The 23,457-nt window shown below is 37.1% G+C and overlaps 2 protein-coding genes across 6 annotated transcripts in view; one reads left to right on the top strand and one right to left on the bottom strand.

The window, feature by feature from the left end:
• CACNA2D3 (calcium voltage-gated channel auxiliary subunit alpha2delta 3) overlaps nt 1-23,457 on the bottom strand; it is a 432,799-nt gene that overhangs the window by 59,215 nt on the left and 350,127 nt on the right. The window lies entirely within an intron of this gene.
• On the top strand, nt 7,517-22,428 carry LRTM1 (leucine rich repeats and transmembrane domains 1). Its single transcript, XM_068163810.1, has 4 exons — nt 7,517-7,686; nt 7,886-8,063; nt 9,526-10,122; nt 14,573-22,428. Exons 2-4 carry the CDS (start codon nt 8,057-8,059, stop codon nt 15,004-15,006), a joined length of 1,038 nt encoding a protein of 345 aa, XP_068019911.1. The 5' UTR covers nt 7,517-7,686; nt 7,886-8,056; the 3' UTR covers nt 15,007-22,428.

Below are 23,457 nucleotides of genomic sequence, written 5' to 3'. Positions count from 1 at the left end.
CTTTGCAGACAGCATTTGTTATGCCTCCTAAGAGTTTGATTAAACCTCAGTAAATAGCTTTCCTCCTTACTGAGTCAAAGGCAAATATCATACGCTGCAGATGCCTTATAAACTTTAAAATTGAAAAGATAATATTCTAAATAATGAGAAAATAAATCATAGAACAACGACCTTTCATGATTCTCAACATAGAAGTAGGAAACCAAACCAGACATACAGAAGAATATACAGTCTAAACAGACAAGATAATAATCAACACGTATAAAAGAGTGCAAAAAACCTGAAAATATGATGTTCCTTAAAGATTTTAATCTTTAGAATAGAATAGAATTAACCAGGTTGGAAAAGACCTTCGAGACCATCAAGTCCAACCTATCATCCAACACCATCTTATCAACTAAAATATGGCACCAAGCACCCCATCCAGTCTCCTCCTAAACACCTCCAGTGATGGTGACTCCACCACCTCCCTGGGCAGCACATTCCAATGGCCAATCACTATTTCTGTGATTTTAGGTTACCCTGTTCAAGTTGCTTCATTACTGCTGGTAGAAATTGCACACCTATATAAAGAGGGGTTTATTAAAGCTCCTTTTTCTATTTCACAGCTACAGTTTGGGGGGTTGGGTTTTTTTTTTTTGTTTGCTTGTGGGGTTATTTACTTAAATGCCTATTGTTTTACTCCTGCATACACTTTTTTCCTAGTGTATCTGAAATCCTTAATCATCATCCCAGAATTTCTCTCACACGTTACACTTTTAGAATTAAGTTCCATGACGCTTAAGAATTATGCTTATGTCAATGGGATCAAGAGGTTTAAATTTCAGTACCTATTAAAGGAATTTAATTATCCAACCAGTTTCTTTTGGATACACTGTTACTGTTCTTTGCTAATATATACCAGATTTTTGAGTATTGCTGTTCTCATTAATAAAATGTCCTCTGAAAGGGATTTTCTTTTTTACAGAAAGAAAACCAAAACAATACCCACACACAAAACCAAAACCATTCAGTGGCCTATTTTACACATTCTGAACAAAACCCATTGTTATCCTTTCTGTTAGCTAAGTTTCCCAAGGATTCATCATTCCTGAAAGAAGCACAGCTAGCTATGCTTTGGAGAAGAGAAGTCTGTTTATATACCTGACTTACCCTGTCACATTTGGTGTTTAAAATCTGCTTACAAATAAAAGATATGAAGGGGGGGAAACAGAAAACAGTATACCATGTGATCTCTAGGTTGTTGTCATATACAGAGACCCTGATGCCTGCTGCTGTAGCAGTTAAAGCAGTAGGGATGACACAGCAATCCAGAGAGAATAAAGAAACAAGAAAAGCAGCAAAGTGTGTACTAATTTGCTATTGAAATGAAGAATATCAGCAGTCAGTATAGCTATCTGGCTCATTTTTATTCATTGGAGTCATGGAAAAAGTTTACAATATTCTTAACGCCACTTATGAAAGGATCCCTTAAGCAACAGATACTGACATTCCAGGCCTTACTCATCTACATGTTCAGAGGGCCACTAGTTATAACTGCCACATACCAGTATTGAAGAAGGTTATAGTCTGGTAACAAGCATGGTATGATGTAGTTGGCAAAGGTACACCACACTTCACTTACAGATGTCAATCTTTTCTCTTGTAGAGAAACTCCATCGAAGTGAATACACCATTAATGCTTGAATCCAAAACTACTCAATGCATCCATCCTGACCTGACAGAGTACTTGTGCTAACATTTAAATCCACAAAATAATTATATATTTAATGTCTACCAGCTGCATCATTTCAATGTCAGACTATGATACTATGATACTATTTAGCACCACACTTCAATTAATAAAGAAATCCTGTGGTTATTTCCAAAGTACTGCAACAATCATAGATGTTCAACTATTTGACTTTTTACTGCAGCAAGTTTCATCCCTGCTTCTGTAAATTCCCATGTTCAAGTGACTACTAGGGTGAAAAGAACCCTTAAATACAGGAATGGAATCCCCAATATTTAACAATGAGATTGACTTTACTCTTTACTACAATTCACCTTAAAAGCACAAATGGAGTTAATAAAACATGAGTTCTGTTTTGTTGCACAATTGATGAGTAGCAGCTTAAGGAACATTTACTGCACTTCAGAATATTGGGGTTTTTTTCATACACTGAAAATATTTCAAAACCCTTTTACAGGAAGTTCAAGAAAATTCCTTCTTCCAATTTGTCTAATAAATCAACCATTCAGAATGGTCATGAAATTTATAGTAGATTTGAGCCCAGTGTGAGTTATGACAATGAATAGTATCATAGTATCAGTCAGGGTTGGAAGGGACCACAAGGATCATCTAGTTCCAACCCCCCTGCCATGGGCAGGGACACCCCACACTAGATCAGGCTGGCCAGAGCCTCATCCAGCCTGGCCTTAAACACCTCCAGGGACGGGGCCTCAACCACCTCCCTGGACAACCCATTCCAGGGTTTCACCACTCTCATGGTGAAGAACCTCCTCCTCACATCTAGCCTGAATCTCCCCACCTCCAGCTTCATTCCATTCCCCCTAGTCTTATCACTACCTGAGATCCTGAGAAGTCCTTCCCCAGCCTTCCTGTAGGCCCCCTTCAGATAGAAATTCTTACTAAATACAAAAATAAGAAAACAAAAATAGTAAGAGGAAAACTTAGAAAAGAACTATGCCTTCAGAGCAGAATGAATAAACTATCTGGAAGGAGAGTGAGCAACCTCAAGTTTGGCATGCTTAAGAGCAGAAAAAAAGTACATCTAAAATGTAAAAATGAAACAAAATGAACATGTACTTTTATATGCATTTTTTTTTTACCTCTTGTTTTTATTCCTTCTGTTTCTGTTAGCGTTATGTCAAGCAATATGTAGTTCTATTTCTGATATCAGCAAAATGAATTCATTAATTAACTCAAATCACACTGGAGACACATTTTCCCTATCGATGCTCAGCATGAATAACAGGTGATTGTCATTAGTCAGGAAATGATTGAAAATTGAATCTGCACATCCCCCCCCCCCCCCCCATTGCTACTTCTGATGGAACAAATATTCTTCTGACACAGTCATCTAACTTGCAATTAAAAGAAGCCCAGCATCTCTATTCCCTGCACCTCTCCTTATTCCACAGCCTCACATCCCTTCTAATAAATTTTCTACCTACCAAAGCATACTGTAATGATGATGCTTGAGCATTTTTCAACTAACCTTTCCTCATCTTCATGTATTTCTGTTCATTTGTTTATGGGGAAAGGAGTATAAGCCAAATCAATTGATAACTACATTATGTTAGAGTTATAATATCACAACAAATTACTGACTCTTCTAGCTAATGGACTGAAAGTCTTGCATTACTTCAGTGCATCAAGAAAAAAAACAAAACAAACTAGTAAACCCCCTGTAGAATAAGGAATGACCCTAAAAGATGTTTATAGTTTAACACCAAAGAACTGGATATGAACGTTCAAAGAATTTTCCAGACCAAACCGTAACAGTGGTCTGGGAATGAAGAGTTCTGACCAAAACTGAGAAAGCACACAGAGATGCATCCCCAATGATATTACCTGGCCACAGCACACCCCTGAGCAGTTTGCAGCTTGCTCCACCCAGCAGACAGCAAGTCTACCCAGCTATCCATTGCCCACTATCCCTTCCCCACTGTAAATTTCCACCTGGAATGCAGCATGCTCCAGTTCATCTAGTCTGCTATTACATCTCATACACTGGCCTCTTCTAGACGTGTCAGGGGAAGGTGTAAAAATTCCCATAAATAACAATTATGGAAAAAACCTTACCCACAGGGAAAAGTTTTTCTCCATAACTTGTATCATTAGTGGCTGATTAAAACTCTTAAGAGTCAAAGTTTATATCCCTTTTAAATTATTTTTGGCCCCATGAGGTAAATATGTCTCCGGATTAAATATGAATCCTACTAATCTTTTGGCCCAAGGATAACTTCCAACAATGCATTTCATACATTAATTATGCAGTGTATAAACAAGTAACAGATGTACCTAAAGCAAAACAAGCCACCGAAAAGAAAACTGGGCTCTTCCCCACCAAGTGAGTGATCCAAAATCACAACTGCCTGCCTCTTCCTCATTTCTAGAGTTACAAAATGTTGTCCTTACCTTAAAGAGATACCTCCAAATAATTCATAACAACTGCCAAGGACAGACACAAACAGTATTTTTAACATCATCAGGTCCCCTTGTGCTGTGTGATAGCCAAGTTTTAATATTATTAAAATCTAACTGGTGTTAATCTTCCTTGATCCTACCTAAGCAATAAGATGTCTTAAGTAATCCACACACCAGCCTCTTCTGGAAAATAAAGCTATCTTTTTACAGCATATATCTTCCTCAAGCTGGATTTGGTTGACCCATTGGGTTACACATTGCTTTTGAAATGTAGGTAGAAGAAGGGTCCAGGGCCTTCCTCTAATTTTTGCTAACAAGGCTGTGGTGGTTTTAAGCTATGCCTTTAAAATTTAAGGTCCTGAGCTGCTAGAGTACAAGCAGTGCCTTTGTGGAATAAAAAGCATGAGGTGCTCAAGGATTTCTTCTTTCACCTTTGTTTGCACAGCATTCTGACACATAGCTGAGAAGGTATAAGATCTTTCTCCTTGATGCAGTACTGGGTTTTTTTAAGCACCAATTAATGGGGAAGACATTTAACAACAGAGCTTTGTGCTGTTTCACTAACTGTATTCACTAATACGAACTATTTTTCATCGTGAACCAACATGAAGAGGAGTCTTCAGTGGCCAGAGTTGCATTTAGGGTCTTCAGCGAGAGCTTAGGTGTTTTACCAATCTGGAGTCTCACATTAATAAAGACAAAGCACATGTCATTTCACTGGAAGTGTCACAGGTTTAACAACTTCACACTCAAAAGCATGAGGAAAATTAATCTAACAAAAATAATGTTTGCTGTAGTCTTAGGAACATTTTTTAAAATACAACCATGTCTTCCTGCACTCACTATACAATGCAGTAGAATCCAAATGTTATATTCAAATATTTAAATTGTTCCTTTCTGTTTAGTTAACATAATGTTCTTCTGTAGAAAACATGGTTCTTACACATACTCCTCCTCCAAAGCAGACGGCAGTAACTACTGTGACAAAGTGCTGGAAAAACAAACACTGAACTGCCCCCAGCAGCCAGCAGGGATAGGATATTAGTTCATTGGGCTATCCTGTTATTTACAAAGGGAAACATATCTTGTTACAGCAAGGCACAAGTTAATTTAAGCAGTCACAATAACACTGTTGCTACACCACATTAGACAATTGAAAAGGATCCTGCTGGTTTTTCAAAAGGCCAGGAGTAGATTTCTTGGTTACTCTGTTTCTTGCAAATCTCTACCTGTGTCCCAACTATAATTTTCACCACATCAGACCTCTCCGTCATAACCAAAGTATTATTACTAATAAATGGGAATAGGACATGAATTATAGGTTGGGGAAACGTCTGTTTACAAAACACACATATTCAGATTTCTCTATGTAAGAAAAAAAATAGCCACATCTACAGGACCAGCAAATCAACAGGTTTAATTCTATGTTTCCAAATCTGAACTCAGTATGAAGTTGGTTTTTTTTGTTGTTTTTAAAGTAATAACTTCTTATACCACAATTTAGAGTACATAGAACAAGTTCTGCATTATTGTTGGAGTTGAACCTCCCACAGTGCTTAACTTTCAGTGACCTCGTCCTGCGAACATCTCTTTAATATGGTGCACGCTAAAAATAATACAGTTATAGTAGCAAAGTCTTAACTAAAATAAGAGAGGCAGTTAAGAGACATTCTTTAAGTCCTCTGTTTGATGGCACAAACTGCTGTGGGAGCTTGTCAGCCCACCTGGTCTGCAAATATTAGTTAAGAAGGAAAACCAACTTTAGAAAGAAGCACTTTGAAGTCATGAGCCAAAATAAAATTTGAGATTCCAGAGAGAATTTAGAAGTGTGAAAAAGTCTTGTCGTACCAGAAAACAATATAATCGCAGCTAGTACCTTCTGCAATGTAATCAAAAGTCATGAAAAGGGCTACCATGGATAAAAGGCATGAGTTACTCCAAGGACAGAGGGATTCCACCTCAAGCAACAAGTACTTGCCATAAATTTGATCTTTGAAAGAGCAAAGCAGAGCATCTGCAGCTAGCAAGACTACAACCTCTAAGAATGATGATATTTTATAATTTCACTTTTTACTGTCTCCACTAAAATGATTCACTGGCTCTATTTAAGACAAGTCTGTTTATGTGTTTGTATATGTATAGACATGTATGGGTTGGGAAAGGGCATAGCAAATAATGGTATGGTGCAACAAAGGTTAGAGAAACTTTGCTTCCAAGTATACCTTTGAAATACATCATGGCAGACCTTTAAGCTTATCTCCCTCTGCCTTTTTAAAGCTGAAGTTATTTAGTGTGACTATGGTATCAAGTAATCTACAGCTGCAGCATTCCTCTACACGAAATCACAGACTCAACCTGCATTCATCAAGTGTCAAGGACAGTATGGCCTATAATTTGTAGCAAAAATCCTGATATCTTCAATGTGAACAGTCATGTTTACAGACTGTCAGTTTCTTTATGCTCTCCTTTGCTTCCCAGCAGCATTCGCTGTCCTTGACTGATATCTGGACTGGCATCGGAAACAATTCAGCACAACATACAATAATGACAGAAAACGCTCTCTTGTCTGGGTGGGGTGGCAGAGATCAAAACACAGATTTTTCAGTAACCAAGAGACAGCTATGGAGAAGATGGGCTTACTTTCTTCACATGGATGTGTGGTGGCATGACAGGAGGTGACACAAGTTCACAGAATCACCAAGGTTGGAAGAGACCTCAAAGATCATCAAGTTCAACCTGTCACCTAAGACCTCATGACTAAACCACAGTACGAAGTGCCATATCCAATCCCCTCTTGAACACCTCCAGGGATGGTGACTCCACCACCTCCCTGGGCAGCACATTCCAATGGCTAACAACTCTCTCAGTGAAGAACTTTCTCCTCACCTTGAGCCTAAACTCTGGTTGTTAAGACAAAAGATTAGATACACATTGGAGTAGGTTGCTCAGAGAATCTCCCTTGCTGATAATTTCCAAGTCTCAGCTTGACTGGACACCAGATAACCTCTTGTAAGACTCTGTTTCAACAGCAGTTTGGTTGCGATTATCTCAGTTTTCTATGACAATCTCCATAGCACAAACACAGGAAGTATAATTTTATTATCATCTGTCACTGCTTTCCAGTATCTTCAAAATAAAATAAATTTATTCAGCATTCTTGGTGAAAATACCAGGATGTATGCCATTTCTATGGGAGGAGCCACTGGTCCTGTGTTCCCATTCAAGAAAATCCTGTCAGCACAACTAATGGATGTCAGATGAAGCAGCTTAGAGGAGCAAACAAGTGCACTGTCAAAAACCATGTCATCAACCCAGAGGCCTATTCATAGTGATATTATACACTCCACTGCCTCCAGTCACAGCCCAGGATAATCAGAATCCATGTTCAGAGTCATCGGATCTTGCAAAAATTGACATTGCAGAGCTAATAATCCACCAGAATTCAGAAACAGTACTGGATTTATAAAGGCAGTCTTATTTTTGTGCCTTCAATTTGAGGCAGATTAAATAAATTGAAAAGGAAAAGCTATCAGGTCATTATTTGTATGTTACAGCTGTCCAGTTAGAGCTGACAGACACTCTTTATATGTCCTGTGGACAGATTAAGAGGCAAAGTCTCTGAGAGTCATAAAAGGACAGGCGGTGGGGGTGAAGGGGAGGGAAGATTGTGATAAGGAAAAAATCAAAGGCTGATGGAGTAACTAACTGGAAATAATTGCATTTCTACAAAAGCCACAGATACCATCTGAAATTAAAGCAGCAGCAACAACAAACCACCTACAGAAAGGAAACTGGATGAGCACACTACAGATTTGAAGTGGGAATCAGAAGAGAGTATCTGTTATTGCTCTACATCGGAAAATGGATTGAATCTTCTGCAAGGCAAAGAATAATCAAAACAGAATGAAAGGTGAGATATTGAAGTATTCAGATTAATAATGATTTATTTTTTTTCTTTTCTCTAAGCATTTCCTTGTAAAGCAGCATTTAACTCATTGTAAGAAGCTGTCTCAGTTTCTGAAGCCAGTTGTGGCAGAATAATGTAAGGAACTGAAAGTACTGCCTTACTTTGTTCACAAGAACATTGAATTCTTTCTAAATATCTACACTGTAGAATTCAGTGTTGCAAAATATTATGTATAACTTTCATATAAATACAATTATGTATAAATTTCATATAAATACAATTAAGTTTTTGAGTAAAAATTAATCAGTAGTTTATGACTTAAACTGTAGCTTCAGAATAAAACGTTCACTTGTGTCTTTGTCATCTTCAGTGTTATAATCAAATATTGTTACTCATTTTATATAGTATTCCCTGTTACTAATCATTTAATCTCTTTAAGTCAATAAGCAGTATGTAGTTTAATTTTCAAAGGTTTCATGTAGCAACTAAAATATACATTTGAAACAGTAAACAGTAAAATGTATTTAAAGCATTTCAAAAACAGTGTTACACAATGATTTAGCATTCTGACGTTCTTCAAAGAAAATCTAATGATTTGACATCTGATTAATTACTAAAAAACAATATAATTATGCTGTGTATACAAACATAGCTTTAAGTGGCAGCTTGTTTTCAGAGTAAGATTATTAGAAAGATATGGAAAGTGAAATCCTATTTTTCAGTTAATGCTGACCTGAACACTGGGGAGCAGAAGATAATTAAAGATACTAAATATTACTAAGCACTTCTGTCAACTCATTTATCTTTTTAACAGCTTCTTGGCAAATGTTTGCTGATTGTGTAGAAATTTGTTTTCATGGGAAGTACAGCTGGCATTTAGATAAGGGAACTGAAGTGATGAGTATAAATATAGATATTTTAAAGAACAACCAGAATCTGAATTGCTGAAAAACTACTGTTAATTCTTTTAATAGCAACATCTCTGTAGCCTGTTACTTCTTTTTACGACACATTAATTCTTTTTCAGGTAGTTCAATTAGAAAAATCACAGAAAAATATAAGTTCTGCTTGCAGTTCTTCTGACAGGAGATGGCTCAAAGTTTTTATTACCACATGAACATTCCAATTTAAGAATTTTAGAAACTCTGTCACATTCCCTTCAACATCACTGCTTTGCTGATGGCAAATCCTCCTGAAAACCATTTCTACTTAAGATAAAGCCACAGGAAGCACTTCATTTTAAGACCATGGAAGCGCTGAATTCATTTGGCATTGTGAAAGTATTTCATTATCTTAAATACCATTTGTAATTTACTACAGTATTACAAAAGAAATTAACACACTCTGTGCTATCTACCTGAATATTTATTGTGGAGTTCTATGTCCGTTGCCCATGTTAATGATCTGTACCTTGCCAAAAGACAAACATTTTAAGCTAGTTTTAAATCTTTCACTTGTGATACAGGTAACTGGCTTTTGGGTTTGAGTGTCACCTTGTTAATCTATGCGGCTCGTGGATGTCCCAACAAATGCCTATGCAATACAGCTTCAAAGACTGCAGACTGCAAGAACAGAGGATTTACTGAAATTCCTGCCCCTTTACCTCCTGAAATTCAGATACTACAGTTGCAGAATAACCGTATTTGGAGAATCAGCCCAAATGCATTCACTGGAACGCCATTGCTCAAAATCTTAGACTTGTCTAATAATTCTCTCTCAAGTTTGGCACCAGGAGCTTTCCAAAAACTACGGTATCTACAGGTTCTAAATCTAACCCGAAATTTGATTCATTACATAGAAAACAAGACTTTCAGTTTCCTCCCACGCCTAAAAGAACTGGACTTGTCATCCAACAGCATTATACGTTTACCTGAGACTTTTGGAAACCGCACAGGAAATATAACATTACTGTCTGTGAAGCATAACAAACTTCAGAAAATGGAAAGAGTTCTGCTGGAGTCACTTCCAAACCTAAAAGTGGTTCTTTTCAAAGATAATCCCTGGCAATGTAATTGTAATGTCTTTGGCCTGAAACTGTGGCTGGAGAGCTTTTTATACAGAGGTAAGGAATTCTTCTCATTACAAAAACACTTAAGCAGTATCTCACTAGTTTTCACTACTACGGCTCCACAATTTGTCCCACACTTTAGGTCACCCCCTCAAATCACACAGAATCACAGAATGTTAGGGCGTGGAAAGGAGCTCAAAAGGTATCTAGTCTAACTCCTCTGCCAGAGCAGGATCACCTATACTAGGTCACACAGCAACACATCCAGATGGGTTTTAAATATCTCCAGAGAGGAAGACTTCACAACCTCCCTGGACACCCTGTTCCACTGTTCCGTCACCCTCAGAGTGAGAAATTTTTTTCCTCGTGTTTCCATGGAGTTTCCTATGCCTCAACACCCATTGCCCCACATCTTGTCATTGGGTATCACCGAGAAGAGCCTGGCTCCATCCTCTGGGCATTCCCTCTTTCCATATTTATAAACATTAATGAGGCCACCCCTTAGTCTCCTTTTCTCCAAGCTAAAGAGTCCCACCACCCTCAGTCTGTCCTCAAAAGGGAGAGCACACTAAATTCTATTATTATGCATAGATCTGAATACAGATGCTTTCAGGAATACAGGTGCTTTCAGAAGTGCAGATGGCAAACTAGAATCCTAGGGAAAATTTATAGCAGCAGAAAGAGGAAGAAAGATATGCACACACAATCACATAGTATGTACAGGCACATTCTGGAAATACGTATGTACACAGTGTGTATGCATATATATTCATATCTATCTATTTATGTAAGAAATACCCTTGTGCACATAAGCTTGCTTTAATTCTACCAATATATTTTTGCTAGAAGCAAACCTACTATTTAAAAGCTTTTTACCTGGTGCATGAGGGTAAACACCAAGACATATCAATACTGATTCAGCTTTAAAGAACTCAAGATTCTAATTCCTCTCTAAATTATCATGGCTTGGACAGCAGCACTCTGAGCTGGGTTAGGAACTGGCTGGATGGCCGAGCCCAGAGAGTGGTGGTGAATGGTGCCACATCCAGCTGGCAGCCAGTCACTAGTGGTGTGCCCCAAGGATCAGTGCTGGGCCCCATCCTCTTTAACATCTTTATTAACGATCTGGATGAGGGCATTGAGTTGATCATCAGTAAATTTGCTGACGACACCAAGCTGGGGGCAGGAATTGATCTGATGGAGGGTAGAGAGGCTCTGCAGAGGGACCTCAACAGGCTGGACAGATGGGCAGAATCCAACAGCATGAGATTTAACACATCCAAGTGCCAGGTTCTGCACATTGGCCACAACAACCCTATGCAGAGCTACAGGTTGGGGTCAGAGTGGCTGGAGAGCAGCCAGGCAGGGAGGGACCTGGGGGTACTGGTCGACTGTAGGCTGAACGTGAGCCTGTGGTGTACCCAGGCGGCCAGGGGGGCCAATGGCATCCTGGTCTGCATTAAGAACAGTGTAGCCAGCAGGAGCAGGGAGGTCATTCTGCCCCTGTATACTGCACTGGTTAGGCCACACCTCGAGTACTGTGTCCAGTTCTGGGCCCCTCAGTTTAGGAAGGATGTTGACTTGCTGGAATGAGTCCAGAGAAGGGCAACGAAGTTGGTGAGGGGCTTGGAACACAAGCCCTATGAGGAAAGACTGAGGGAGCTGGGGTTGCTTAGCCTGGAGAAGAGGAGATTCAGGGGTGACCTTATCACTCTCTACAACTACCTGAAGGGAGGTTGTAGACAGGCAGAGGTTGGTCTCTTCTCCCAGGCAACCAGTACCAGAACAAGAGGACACAGTCTCAGGCTGTGCCGTGGAGGTTCAGTTTGGATGTTAGGAAGAAGTTCTATACAGAAAGAGTGATTGCCCATTGGAATGGGCTGCCCAAGGAGGTGGTGGAGTTGCCGTCATTGGAGGTGTTCAGGAGGAGACTTGATGGGGTACTTGGTGCCATGGGTTAGTTGTTTGGGTGGGTTGGATTGGTTGATGGGTTGGACGCGATGATCTTGAAGGTCTCTTCCAACCTGGTTTGGTTTATTCTAAATAAAGGTTTATTCTAAAATACTTTACCTAAAAATGTATGTTACCCCCTTAAACAATTTTTTCCTAGTATTGCTTCCTAATTTATTGTCAAACAGATGAGGTACTAAATTAATTGACAATTTCCTGACAGAAATGTGTAATGTCATCACCTGAGGAAGAGTGAATTTTATAAATAGAAGTAACCTCATACTTTGGCCACATCTGTTTTTAAATATATCCATGAGTTAGCTATAGAAAGGAAAATATTATTTCATTCTAAAGGAATTAAATATTAAATTAAATTTCTTTCTCCCAGGAAGTATGTTCAGACTGAGAATTCAGAATACCTGGGCAATTTGCTTTTCTCTAAATCAGGCTTTGATGTTTGATGTTTGCATCTGAACAGCAGATTGCCTGTCTATGTATGGAAGAGATGGAACATGTTGCAACATGACACATGTGAAGATGGCCCACATTGCCTGTGATTGAATGGACTACCATTTTCAGGCAGCAGACCCCCCTCCAAGTCAGTTGGAATACTGTACTTGCTATGCAACAAAATTAATACAGGAATAGTCTCTGGGTGAGGTAAAACCACTGACAGAAGCAACCTTTTAGAAAATACAGAAGGCTGAGCTCCTCTTAGGGTTAAACTCTTCATATTTTGGATTGCTAAAATATTACATTATCCCAAGGCTTTAGTTGTATTATGCTGGAATCATTCCCTACATAAAAAATTCAGCAGGGGTTCTCTGTGCAAAAGTATGTAATGATCCAAGATAAACAAATCAGATTACCTTAATTACTCTGCCAGCAGCATAAGTATTGGAATTTATTTTTAAAAACAACATTGTTTAGAAACTCAGTGATGCCCTTCCATCTTTCTGAACACTGTACAGATTACTTAAATTAAGTAATATGGAACTTATGTATCTGTTTTAGCAAGAAGTTTCAAAGGAAGCCTGAGCACCATGATCTTTTCTACACTTTTATTTCCCTACAATTACTCATATGAAACCCATGAAGAAAAATTAGTTATATTGCACACTAATCTTTCCCATGACTCATACTGTATACTTATGATAAAATAGCACTGTGGCTCTAGAGATGTTTTTAGCTAGTTTTAACAAAAACATTGCTGGAGATGGAACATTGTCTAAATTTAAAAATATTGCTCCTTGTGTCAAATATAACACTAAACCATATCAGTATTTTTAGCTGAATCCAGCTTAGGCAATTGGCATTTGATACATTCTCATAAACAATTATAGAGACTGCTTCAGTTCAGGTGGGACTTCCATCTTCTGTTATAAGCACACATATTTGGTTAATTAAAAGCACAGAAGTTTTAAGGATTCCTCATCCTTAAAGAATTGCAAGATTTTACCGATATCCACATTCAAAGTAACATATTGAAGGTGTCTGAAATCAGGATGTGGGTTGACTACTAAAGACCCAGAGATGCTGCTGTGATTGTAACTGTCTTGAAATATCATCAGTAGATGCTGCTGTGCTTGTAACTGTCTTGAAATATCATCAGTATTTGCAGAGTAGTTTTTGATGTTAGTTTGGGTCTGCTTATTCACTGCTTTCTCAGACAAAGCCTTTTCAGGATGAAAATTTCTATGCCTGGCTTTAGCTGGAAGGTTTGGAAAGAGAAGAGGAAGAAAATTCAGCTGATTCAATTAGTTAATTTTTAAAACTATGTAAACATTGGTTTTGGCCTCGTTGAGGCACTACACCCCTAAAGCTCTGGTGTATGAACTAATTGGAAATCTGAAGGCTGTGCTCAGTGTGAGTTCCTCTACACGTTGACAAACAACTACGTGATTTACCAGGACTGAGGCTTCCTACTTCACTTCCTGTTATACTAAAAATATCCAGCTGAAGCTGGACCTAAGCAATCTTGAAAGTTACCATTTGAGCAGGGTAACAGATTGATTAAACTTAACTCCTTCAGATGTCTGTATATTTTCTTACCAAGAAATTGCTGAACTTTCTCTTTGCTTCATTACAGTTAGCAGATGATGTCAGAACAATTACTATTTCATGGAGTATTTCAATCAAGTGGGAAATCTTTACTAAATATGCTGTTTCCATTTCTCTTTATAAGAGGAAGTAATAGTACACATTTGAATGGAATTAAGAGACTGTTAATATCTCTTTGTTTTCATCTGAGACTCAGTTCTTACTTTTATACCACTGTTATCTTTTACCTTTACATTCATAAAATCATAGTAATTTAATTCTTGATGAATTAATTCTTGCAAATACTCTTATATGAATGTTAAAATGTAATAATCTGACTCTTGATCTGGCTGGAATGACATCTTAAAAATACAGTTATAAAACTTTAAAAGTATAAATTCAAAGGTGATGATAAAATTACTCCATATTTCTGTCAACTGTTCCTTAAGACAATGAAGAAACCACCAAATCTTAAGACCATGAATATTTTTCTCCTTTTTTTTCTTTTCCCCAGGAGGAATAAGTGATGGCATTATCTGCTCAGCACCAGGGATTCGGAAAGGAAAGGACCTCCTCAAAGTTCCCTATGAGCTGTTTGGAGCATGCCCTCTACGGACAGCTCATGTTCATCTGGCCAGCATTCACCACCATAGCTTTGAGCACAGAAGCTCTCCAAAGCATGTTCATCACCATGAACATGCGGAAAGCAGCCGTTCAAACTGTGAACCCAAACCAAAGCCAAGACCTGTTAGTCTGCGTCACGCAATTGCCACTGTAGTAATAACTGGAGTTGTCTGCGGAATTGTTTGCCTAATGATGTTGGCAGCTGCTGTTTATGGCTGTGCTTATGCTGCAATTACTGCTAAATACCACAAAGAACATTTGGTCTCAGTCAGACATCATGGAACTCCTGAGGAAAAAGAGCCATTTGGTAGTTCCCCGGCTTGAGTGAATTCTCTTTGGTTTCTTGAAACTAAAGCACCTCAGTTGAAAACTGAAAATTAAATAGGATTGGTTTAATAGAATTATTGCTTATGGTTTTTTCTTTCTTATTTTTCACCTTTTTATTAATATAAATATATATAGTTTGGAATATATGTTAATATTTTATGTAGAAGAATATAAGTTTGTTTATATTTTGTGTATGAATATTCTGAAGCCACTATTTAAGACTGAGTGTTTGAGATAATGAAATCTTGATGTAGCTACTTTAAAGTATTTCATTCTCCATTACTAGTTCCTGATGTACTATTAGCACAACACATGAGTTACGGTGCATCTACAATCAGTAACTGACAAGAGTGAGCTTTCTGCAAGGAAAACATAGCTATGAATTGTTGACTATATTTTAAGATCTTAGGATACCTGGTATGTATCCAGAAATCAGTATTACAATCAGCCAGTCAATACACTGCAACTGGTAACTGAAATGTGTCCATAACATTTCCAGATACATTTTTTCCTTTTCATATCTGCCCTAGAAGGCCACAATATAACATTACATCTGTAATCTAACTTGGAAAATAGAAAGTACTTTGTTAACTGCCACATACAATTTTTAAATTGCTTGGGAAGAAAGAAAAGAGTTGAGAAAGTGTTGAAGAAAGAAATGTTACGCTGTTTCATATGCAAGCACTCAAATGAGCGCATATGAGGAAACGCTACCCATTACCCTGCTGGCATACATGCTTTCTACAGACATTTCTGAAGATTCTTATTCCCAAATCTACAGACAAGTGTTCCATTTTACAAATATCCTGACTGCAGATGCAGCTCCTATCACAGTGCTGCCCTTCAGTAAGAAGGATAATATAGCTGCATGTTTACACTCTCTCTCTCTCACAGAAAGGACATTCATTGGAATTCATTCAAGGGTCTACACTAACTTTCTGCAGCAAAAAATTAAAGCAAACAACACTTGACTAATAGGAGTTTAGAATAAAAAGAATGTTTGGAATGTTCAGAAGTATTTTTAAAGTAGTTCTCAGAAATTTTAAAGCAACCAACCTTTCCCAATACTACATGAAATATGTTCAGGCTGTTTGCACCAGATGCTTTCTACAGTGACAGGGTTAAAGACCTGTCTAGGCAGCTATTGTAGAAATTAACTCTCAGCATCTACCCTAAACCTGGGGTAAAAATCTTTCTTGTTTGTTCCATTGGGCAGCAGACGAGTACAATGGCTAAGTAATGGTCTATAGTACGGGAAACAGCAGGCTGTATTGTCTCCTTCCAACAGATGGATTCCAAGATCAAGTTCTGTTGCTATTCTAATAACAGCCTCAACTGAGTAATGAGCTATATGGCAAGAGTCACGTAACCCTTGCTCTTATCTACTTAGTAATAATTGCAACCTAAATATTAAAGCTCATTCCTGCATCTGCAGTTACTTTCATGTCCAGAGAAAATTAAGCATCTTGGTCTTAATCTAAATCTAGCAGACACTGAAGACAATCAATTACTGACTGTCCTGTCTGTCCTGGACTGCTAAATACTTTACATTATTATCAGGCTCTCTCCATTCTTTACCATCCCAAATTAAATAAATCAAGTTGTTTATAAATTTCCTGTAAGGCCAAATCCTCCAAACTCTTTTTTCTTCTTCCCTCCCTCCTCCCCCCCTCACATTCCCTGTAACCTTTGCAGATCTTCTACATTTTGTTTAAAGTGTGGTACCCTAGATTTTTGCCTCATTGCCACAGAATTTTTCGAGTATCTATATTCAGGCTCTTTAAATGTAACCCCTTGAGGATATATCTCAGAGGGAAGTTTGCTTTCTTCCTTTAAAATATTTGGTAAAACTTACTGAATAATCTATTGTCAGAGCAAAGATATTTTACCATTTTATTTATCTGTTACAGTAACATTTTACAAGGCAAAACACAGCCTTTCAGGTAGAGAAGGCTGAAGTAATACAAGATAGGATCTTACTGTCCGTGAGCCAAGTGATGAGTTCAGAGCCAAAGCAAATCAGTGCTTTTCTACAGTGACAAGCTAAAATAAGCATGTTTGCACTCCAACTGCAGTTTCTACAATGAAAGCTAATAAACATCTGACCTTTAGAGAGACTTCATCTTCACTTTTTCTGACAGGCTCATACACAACAGTGGAGCTTCCACCACAAATAAATTCACATATCTGATATCTTCAAGGAAAGGAAAACCAACACTTGATTTGGTATTTTCTAGTTTGGAATAATCTGAAGCTAGTCCTTAATAAACAGACCTATCAACAAGAAACTTTCAGGTTTGCCTTACTGTAAGATGATTAACCCAAAATGAAAAAAAGAAAAGAGAGAAAAAAAACCAAAAGGAAACAAAAGTAAAATGAGGAAGAAGCAATGAAGAGCACAATAACACCTTAAAGACAGTCTTTCCTAGCCACATTTAATGTGCTTTGGGGATTTTCCTGCACACATAAGGCTGTAAAACGATATGGAGTTCTGCCAGAAAGTGAAGTATTTTGTATTTCCATTAGTTTGCATTGCTATGGGAGCAGAGCAAGCCAATCCATGTAAAAGGCTTGTTTATACTTCCTAATTTGCTGAAGAAAGGAAAAATGCTAAACAACAACAAAAATCTCAAAAAAATCTGACTTTTTTTAATTTAAGGTCTAGAAGACCAAATACAACATTTACAAAAATGCAATTAAAGAATTTCAATTATTTGTGATGATAAGCTAATAACAGACATCCAGAGAAGAACGTGGTGATTCAATTGCTTAAATTATAAAAGCAAAGTACAGGAAACAATATTCAGCTACTGAATAAGAAATAAAAGGCACAATTTACTATCCATAACAATTACTGACAATAACAAGTGGAAGACTGGATCTAGAGATTCCCCACAGAACTGCCCTTAATTTGTAAAGCTTAGCAATGGACATCTGCCGCTGAAATAAGTTATCTGCACGGATTTATTTTTCAGATAAAGGCTCCCGAGAAAGCTTTGTTATTTTTCCAGAAATCTCCTGAGAGGTATTATAGTGAGCACAGCATTTTTTTTCTAATCTCTGTGAAAAACACTCTTCCCCACCAAAGTCAGCAAAGTATCAGGACATGCTACTCTGCAAGGTATTTGCCAAGACAAAGCACACAGATTGTTTTATCCCTGTCCTTCATACAGAGGGAACTGCAGATCATATTATCTGTTTAAAAAAAAACCCTAAAATAAAAACGAGAGGCTTTCTAAAATTTCAATTTAATTAAATTACAATTAAAAAGTACAATACACTAATGATCTGCACAGATGTCGTCCTTAGTACCTCTATTGAAAGAAACAAAAACTGAACTGAAACAAAGACTAAACTGAAACAGGCTTGCTGTGTGTCTTTCCATCTAGAAAAACTCAACCAAAATTCAGCTTCATTATTTCCTAGTACTGCAATGTCCAAACAAAATCAGGATCCCTCTTCTTGAATATCAAAGTAGAACAGTTAGTAGCATTATACATAGCCTATCATTACCAACATTAAAACCAAACCAAACCAAACAAAAAAAATCAACAACCATTGCCTACTAATAACCCTCTATCTTTGATGGCCAGAAGACAAAGATACATAAGCTTTAGTTAAGCACCTAGGAAGTATGCCTACTTTTGCAGCTTTGATCTTTGAACTTGTCTGAAAACGGCGTAGTCATAATAATCATAAGGGCCTTGGTACTTCCTGGGTTTATATTACCTGAGATGTGACTGTATGTTCCCCTAGATGAGACATGCAGCACCATCAATCACCTGGATGAGGCAGTAAGCCACAACAGTGGAGAAGAAGTAGGAATTAGAAAGCCATAATAAACAAACCAACAACTACATACTTCATAACTGCCTCCAGTGAAAGCTGCAGCTGCTCACTCTTACTGATTACAGAGGAATCCTCCAGTGTTTTAAGGCTATCTTCACTGTGTTGAACCTCTTGCATAAGGCTGCCATCTTCATTGCAAGACACATCACGCAAATGAGAAAACTGTTTATATTTGGGAATACAATCTACTGCAGAGAAAATAAACTATTATTTCATTATTATTTCTGTACTTGCACAGAAATATCTGGAGTTTTTAAAAGGACCTGGCAATTTATCTGCAGCCTCATTCTGCAATCAGGAATTATTTGGTAAAATGGCCCTAGAATCTGATTGTTACTAAATCACAAGAGCCGCTCTCCTACCCAAATTACATGATACTAAAACCCAACTAACCAACCAAAATTTTCCAACAGCAAAGCAGAAAGGCAGAAGCAAAGGGCAGAATGCTCTGTGTGAGTTGCTATAGATCTTAATATTGTACGTGTCAGGATACAGTTCCACTAATTTATCCATCAGAGGGGTGTATAACAGTATAAAGTATAAACTGTACAGACAAGGGGTGGGTAAAGTCCAAGAATTAGATAAGTAGGGGTTAAACTCTCAAGCCAACACTATCAGATCTTAAAAAGCCCTGTTCTTCAATTATTTCACATACTAATTCTGTATGGTAAAATTAATTGAGAATAAACTAAACACAAATAAATACAAATTTGTGAATGGTTGAGAATATGCCATCTAACTTCAGATTCTCTGTTCAGATTCTCCCCGGCAGAGAGGGGGATGGATTTTACCATGTGCTCTGAAGTATTCTGTGGATAAGCTTACCTCTATGCATCTACAAACCATGTTTCCTAAGTCATGGCTTCTAACCTAAGTCTGAGAGTTGTTTAGGCTGTGCAAACACACATATCCATTTTCCTGAAACATTAGTTTATGAATACTAAGATAATATTCAAAGTGATCAAGAAACTCTGGAAAAATATAAACTAGTGGTTTTCCACCAAAGCATGAAAAGCATTTTGAGGGATTTACTAAATGCTACTGCTGAATATAATCTTCTGTGGCTTATAATGTGGAGTAAAGATTAAGCAAATCACTGTCTTGCCTGACAGGGAAAACATGCATTTTAGAACACTTCAAAAATTTGGTTAGTGTGTCATTATGATGACATATTCATTTTCCCTTGGGCCTTCACATTAAAATGCAACAGTATAGATTGTATCATAAATTTGAAGGACTGTATGACAGTGACATTTGCTCAATTGTCTTTAATAATATAGTAATATCAAAGCAATACTTGTGAGGAAAAAAGTGAAAAAAGTATAAACTCTACAGAGCAGATGTATTTACTCTATGTGCTGTTGTAACAACAGCAGATTTAACTATTAAAATAATTAAGCATTAAATACTGGAAAGGGAAAGAATCCTGACTTTACTTCAGACAATTTGTTTTCTATTATGAAATGCAACATTCCTTGTTTGCTTACTAAGGATTTTTAATAGAAGCATTTAAAAAAAAATCAAACTGTCAGTGAAGAGAAGAGGGTTAGGCTTCCTTTTCTCCAGCTGCAATTACATCTCCTACACCTGAGTATAAAGTACTGCTTATTATATTTTAAATATACATTAGTGTATATTTAAATCTAAATAACATATACATATATTAATACTTCAGTACTACCTGCAAGTTTAGCAGAAATCAGTAGTAGGTGTTTCTTTTATTCTGCTAGGCCATATGGACATGTTTCTTTCAAAGAAATCTCATGTGTGACAAATTATGTCTGTTAGTCTCACAGCATTATTGCGCGGCAGAGAACAGAGTAACTTAACACTTATCACGTCCTTGGGGCACAGCACCAGCTACTATGGAATTGAATGCACCTGTCATGCATTTCAGGACAGAATCCCTGGTACCTTGTGTGTCACATACCTACAGAGAGAGAAGACACTATATAAAACTATCAATCATGGGTGGTAGAAAACATACACCATTTTCTTTCTGGCTTTTACTGCCAAACAATGGCTGTGGGGGGAGAAAAAAAAATTGGTCATCCTTAATCATTCTGAAATGAACAGTAAATCTGTTCTCTTGAAAGGACTGTGTACAAAGTATAACTGTTATTCAATATGTTCACAAATGACAGAGCCTGACCCTTATGGGTCTAGTATTCTCACAAGAGCCATAGACTTTTTGGTAACCTTCACCACAGAAGATTAGGAAAGTGGCCATCTGTACAAGGAATGCCTAACATACAAAAGAAAAACAAAAGCTCCAATCAAGAGGCTTGCAATTGTGAAGAAAAACAGGGTTCTTTCTACACTGATTTTCCTTTTCTATCCAAACAGGAATTACTGCAATCACTTTTTTTTTTTTATTTTTTTTTAAATGTAGCTTCAGCAGAAAATAATGAGTCAGGGTAGATTCAGAGAGCTATGGCAACGCTTGAATGCACAACCAAAGCAATCACTCTTCTTTGATAGAAAATGACTGCAAAGATGCTTATACAGAAGTACAACGTGGATTTCTTTTCTTTCCAGTTATGCTGAAGAAGAGAAATCTTCAGATTACTGGAATAATTTCTCTCTAATTCAGCTACACTTCCATTAATCTACTATTGTAATTGAGTTGACAGAGGAATGAGGGCTTGCTTCTTTTCAAGAACTACTGCTCTGACTGCATCGATAAAGCCTTTCATGTTGCTAAAACAACGAAATTTTAATGTTACTTGATTTTGATTAGGAGGCTACAAAAAAGCGTGTGTGTAGATGACTTGTGTATTCTGTGTCCCAATTTCAGCTTTGATAAATAAGTTCAATATAGAATTTAATAAAATATTTTGGTAGAAAATAAATATAAAACCACTTCACATACTCCTCCATCATACTTTGGTGTCATAGAAGCAAAACTTCTTTGAATTCTGCAGTTTTATAGGTGGCAACAGTAATAAAATACCGTCTGTTTTTCCTATCTAGCTATCATATCTAGTTATATTTGATACCTTTAAACCATTTTCTACTGCAGCCTTTCCATCACAGAAATAACATGCTGATGACATTCAGCTAGGGTTCATAGGAGTATCACTTATTCAAACGTATACACTTAGGTACCTGCAACTGACAGCATAGCCATTTGTTAAAAGATTGTGATATGCAGACTAAATCTTATCACTCTTTAAGCTGTCTCATGTTCACATGGTAATATACTCCAGTACTAGAAATGTAGGCATATTTTGTTGTCTCTGACAAATTTGCATGCTTCTTTGCAAAGCGGACCAGGTTTAAAAAGGGAGAGAAATCACTCATTCAAGACCTGACTGGACATGGTTTTGGGTAACCTGCTCTAGCTCAAGATCTAGTCCAATGGGATTGGAAAAAAATGAAAAGAAAATGTGTGTACTTAAATTCAGATTTTTTTAGCAGCCTCATAATAAATAAAGATAAATAAATTTATCCTCATCTTCTTAAAACTACACATTTCAAATGACTATGAGAATAAAGACTGTTCTCATGCATGATTTTGATTCTTCATTCATCTGACTATGTGTCCAGAGATTTATATTACCCATTGCTATGAACTTTTACAGTGAGGCTTGAAATTCCATATTCTCCTTGTTCTATGAAAAAAAAAGTTAGAGAACTTGACAATTTTCATCAGATAATTTCTTTGGTGTTCTTTAATAAATTTTTGCCCTAAGAAAGTTATGTCAGTTTTGTTATCTTTAATTAAACACCCCAACAGGCTAATTTTTGTGTTTTCTGTGAACAATGGTCTCTTTCAACACAAAAGGTTTTTAGGGTACTGCAACTTTTGAGCTAAAATGCATCTACAGGGAATTGCATACATGAAGGTTCAAGTACTCGCTCAACTCCCTCAGTCTCTTTTTTCAAAGCCTGTTTTACTCCATGATGACTTTTGTTGGCTTTCTTTTGTCCCCATTACTTGCCTAGAAATGTCTAGGTGTGAAGCAATTTAAAAACTGTATTTTGAACAAATTAATAATGATTAAACCACCACCTTTCTGAAAAAAAAAGAAATAAACAACCCACCCAAAACAAACAAAAAGCCCCACAAACACCCACATACAAAATATATGCACGTCCCATTTTGTACTTTTCTAGATACCCATATATTCACTACTGAGGAGCAGAGATTCTAATAAAGAACCTAAAATAAGTTCACTCATTTTTAATAGCTGGGTTGCTAAATTCAGGTATGCTATATTGGCTAGCTCTATGTTTGTTAATGAAAGGAATACTAATCTTATGAGACTCTTGTGGACATTTCAAGGCTACAGTGATTCTACCATTTTTTCATTTCACGATCTTCCATTCTCCTTCATATTGTAACATGAAAAGTTTGAAGAGACATAGCATTTCAATACAAACTTGATATAGGAGACATGGTCATGGAGAACACTGAGACAGAGCAATTTTGAGCATAAATGTGTTTAAACCTAAACCCACCCCTGCATTCAGTACTATTGTCCCTTTCTCTCCTGCAAATAAATTGAACCCTTTATAAACAGTAACAACCATTTTGCTACTACATGTATATATTAAAGCCTTGTCTCCTTATTCCACACTTTTTACAGAAATGTG

The sequence above is a fragment of the Melanerpes formicivorus genome, unplaced genomic scaffold, assembly GCF_026170545.1.
Source record: "Melanerpes formicivorus ecotype bairdi unplaced genomic scaffold, bMelFor1.0.p_v2 SCAF_74, whole genome shotgun sequence".
Taxonomy (NCBI): Eukaryota; Metazoa; Chordata; class Aves; order Piciformes; family Picidae; genus Melanerpes; species Melanerpes formicivorus.
This window is presented reverse-complemented; position numbering and strand designations above follow the sequence as displayed.

Coding starts and splice junctions, on each gene's coding strand:
- LRTM1 (XM_068163810.1), top strand. Junction 10,123..14,572: donor GGAGAGCTTTTTATACAGAG/GTAAGGAATTCT, acceptor TCTTTTCCCCAG/GAGGAATAAGTGATGGCATT.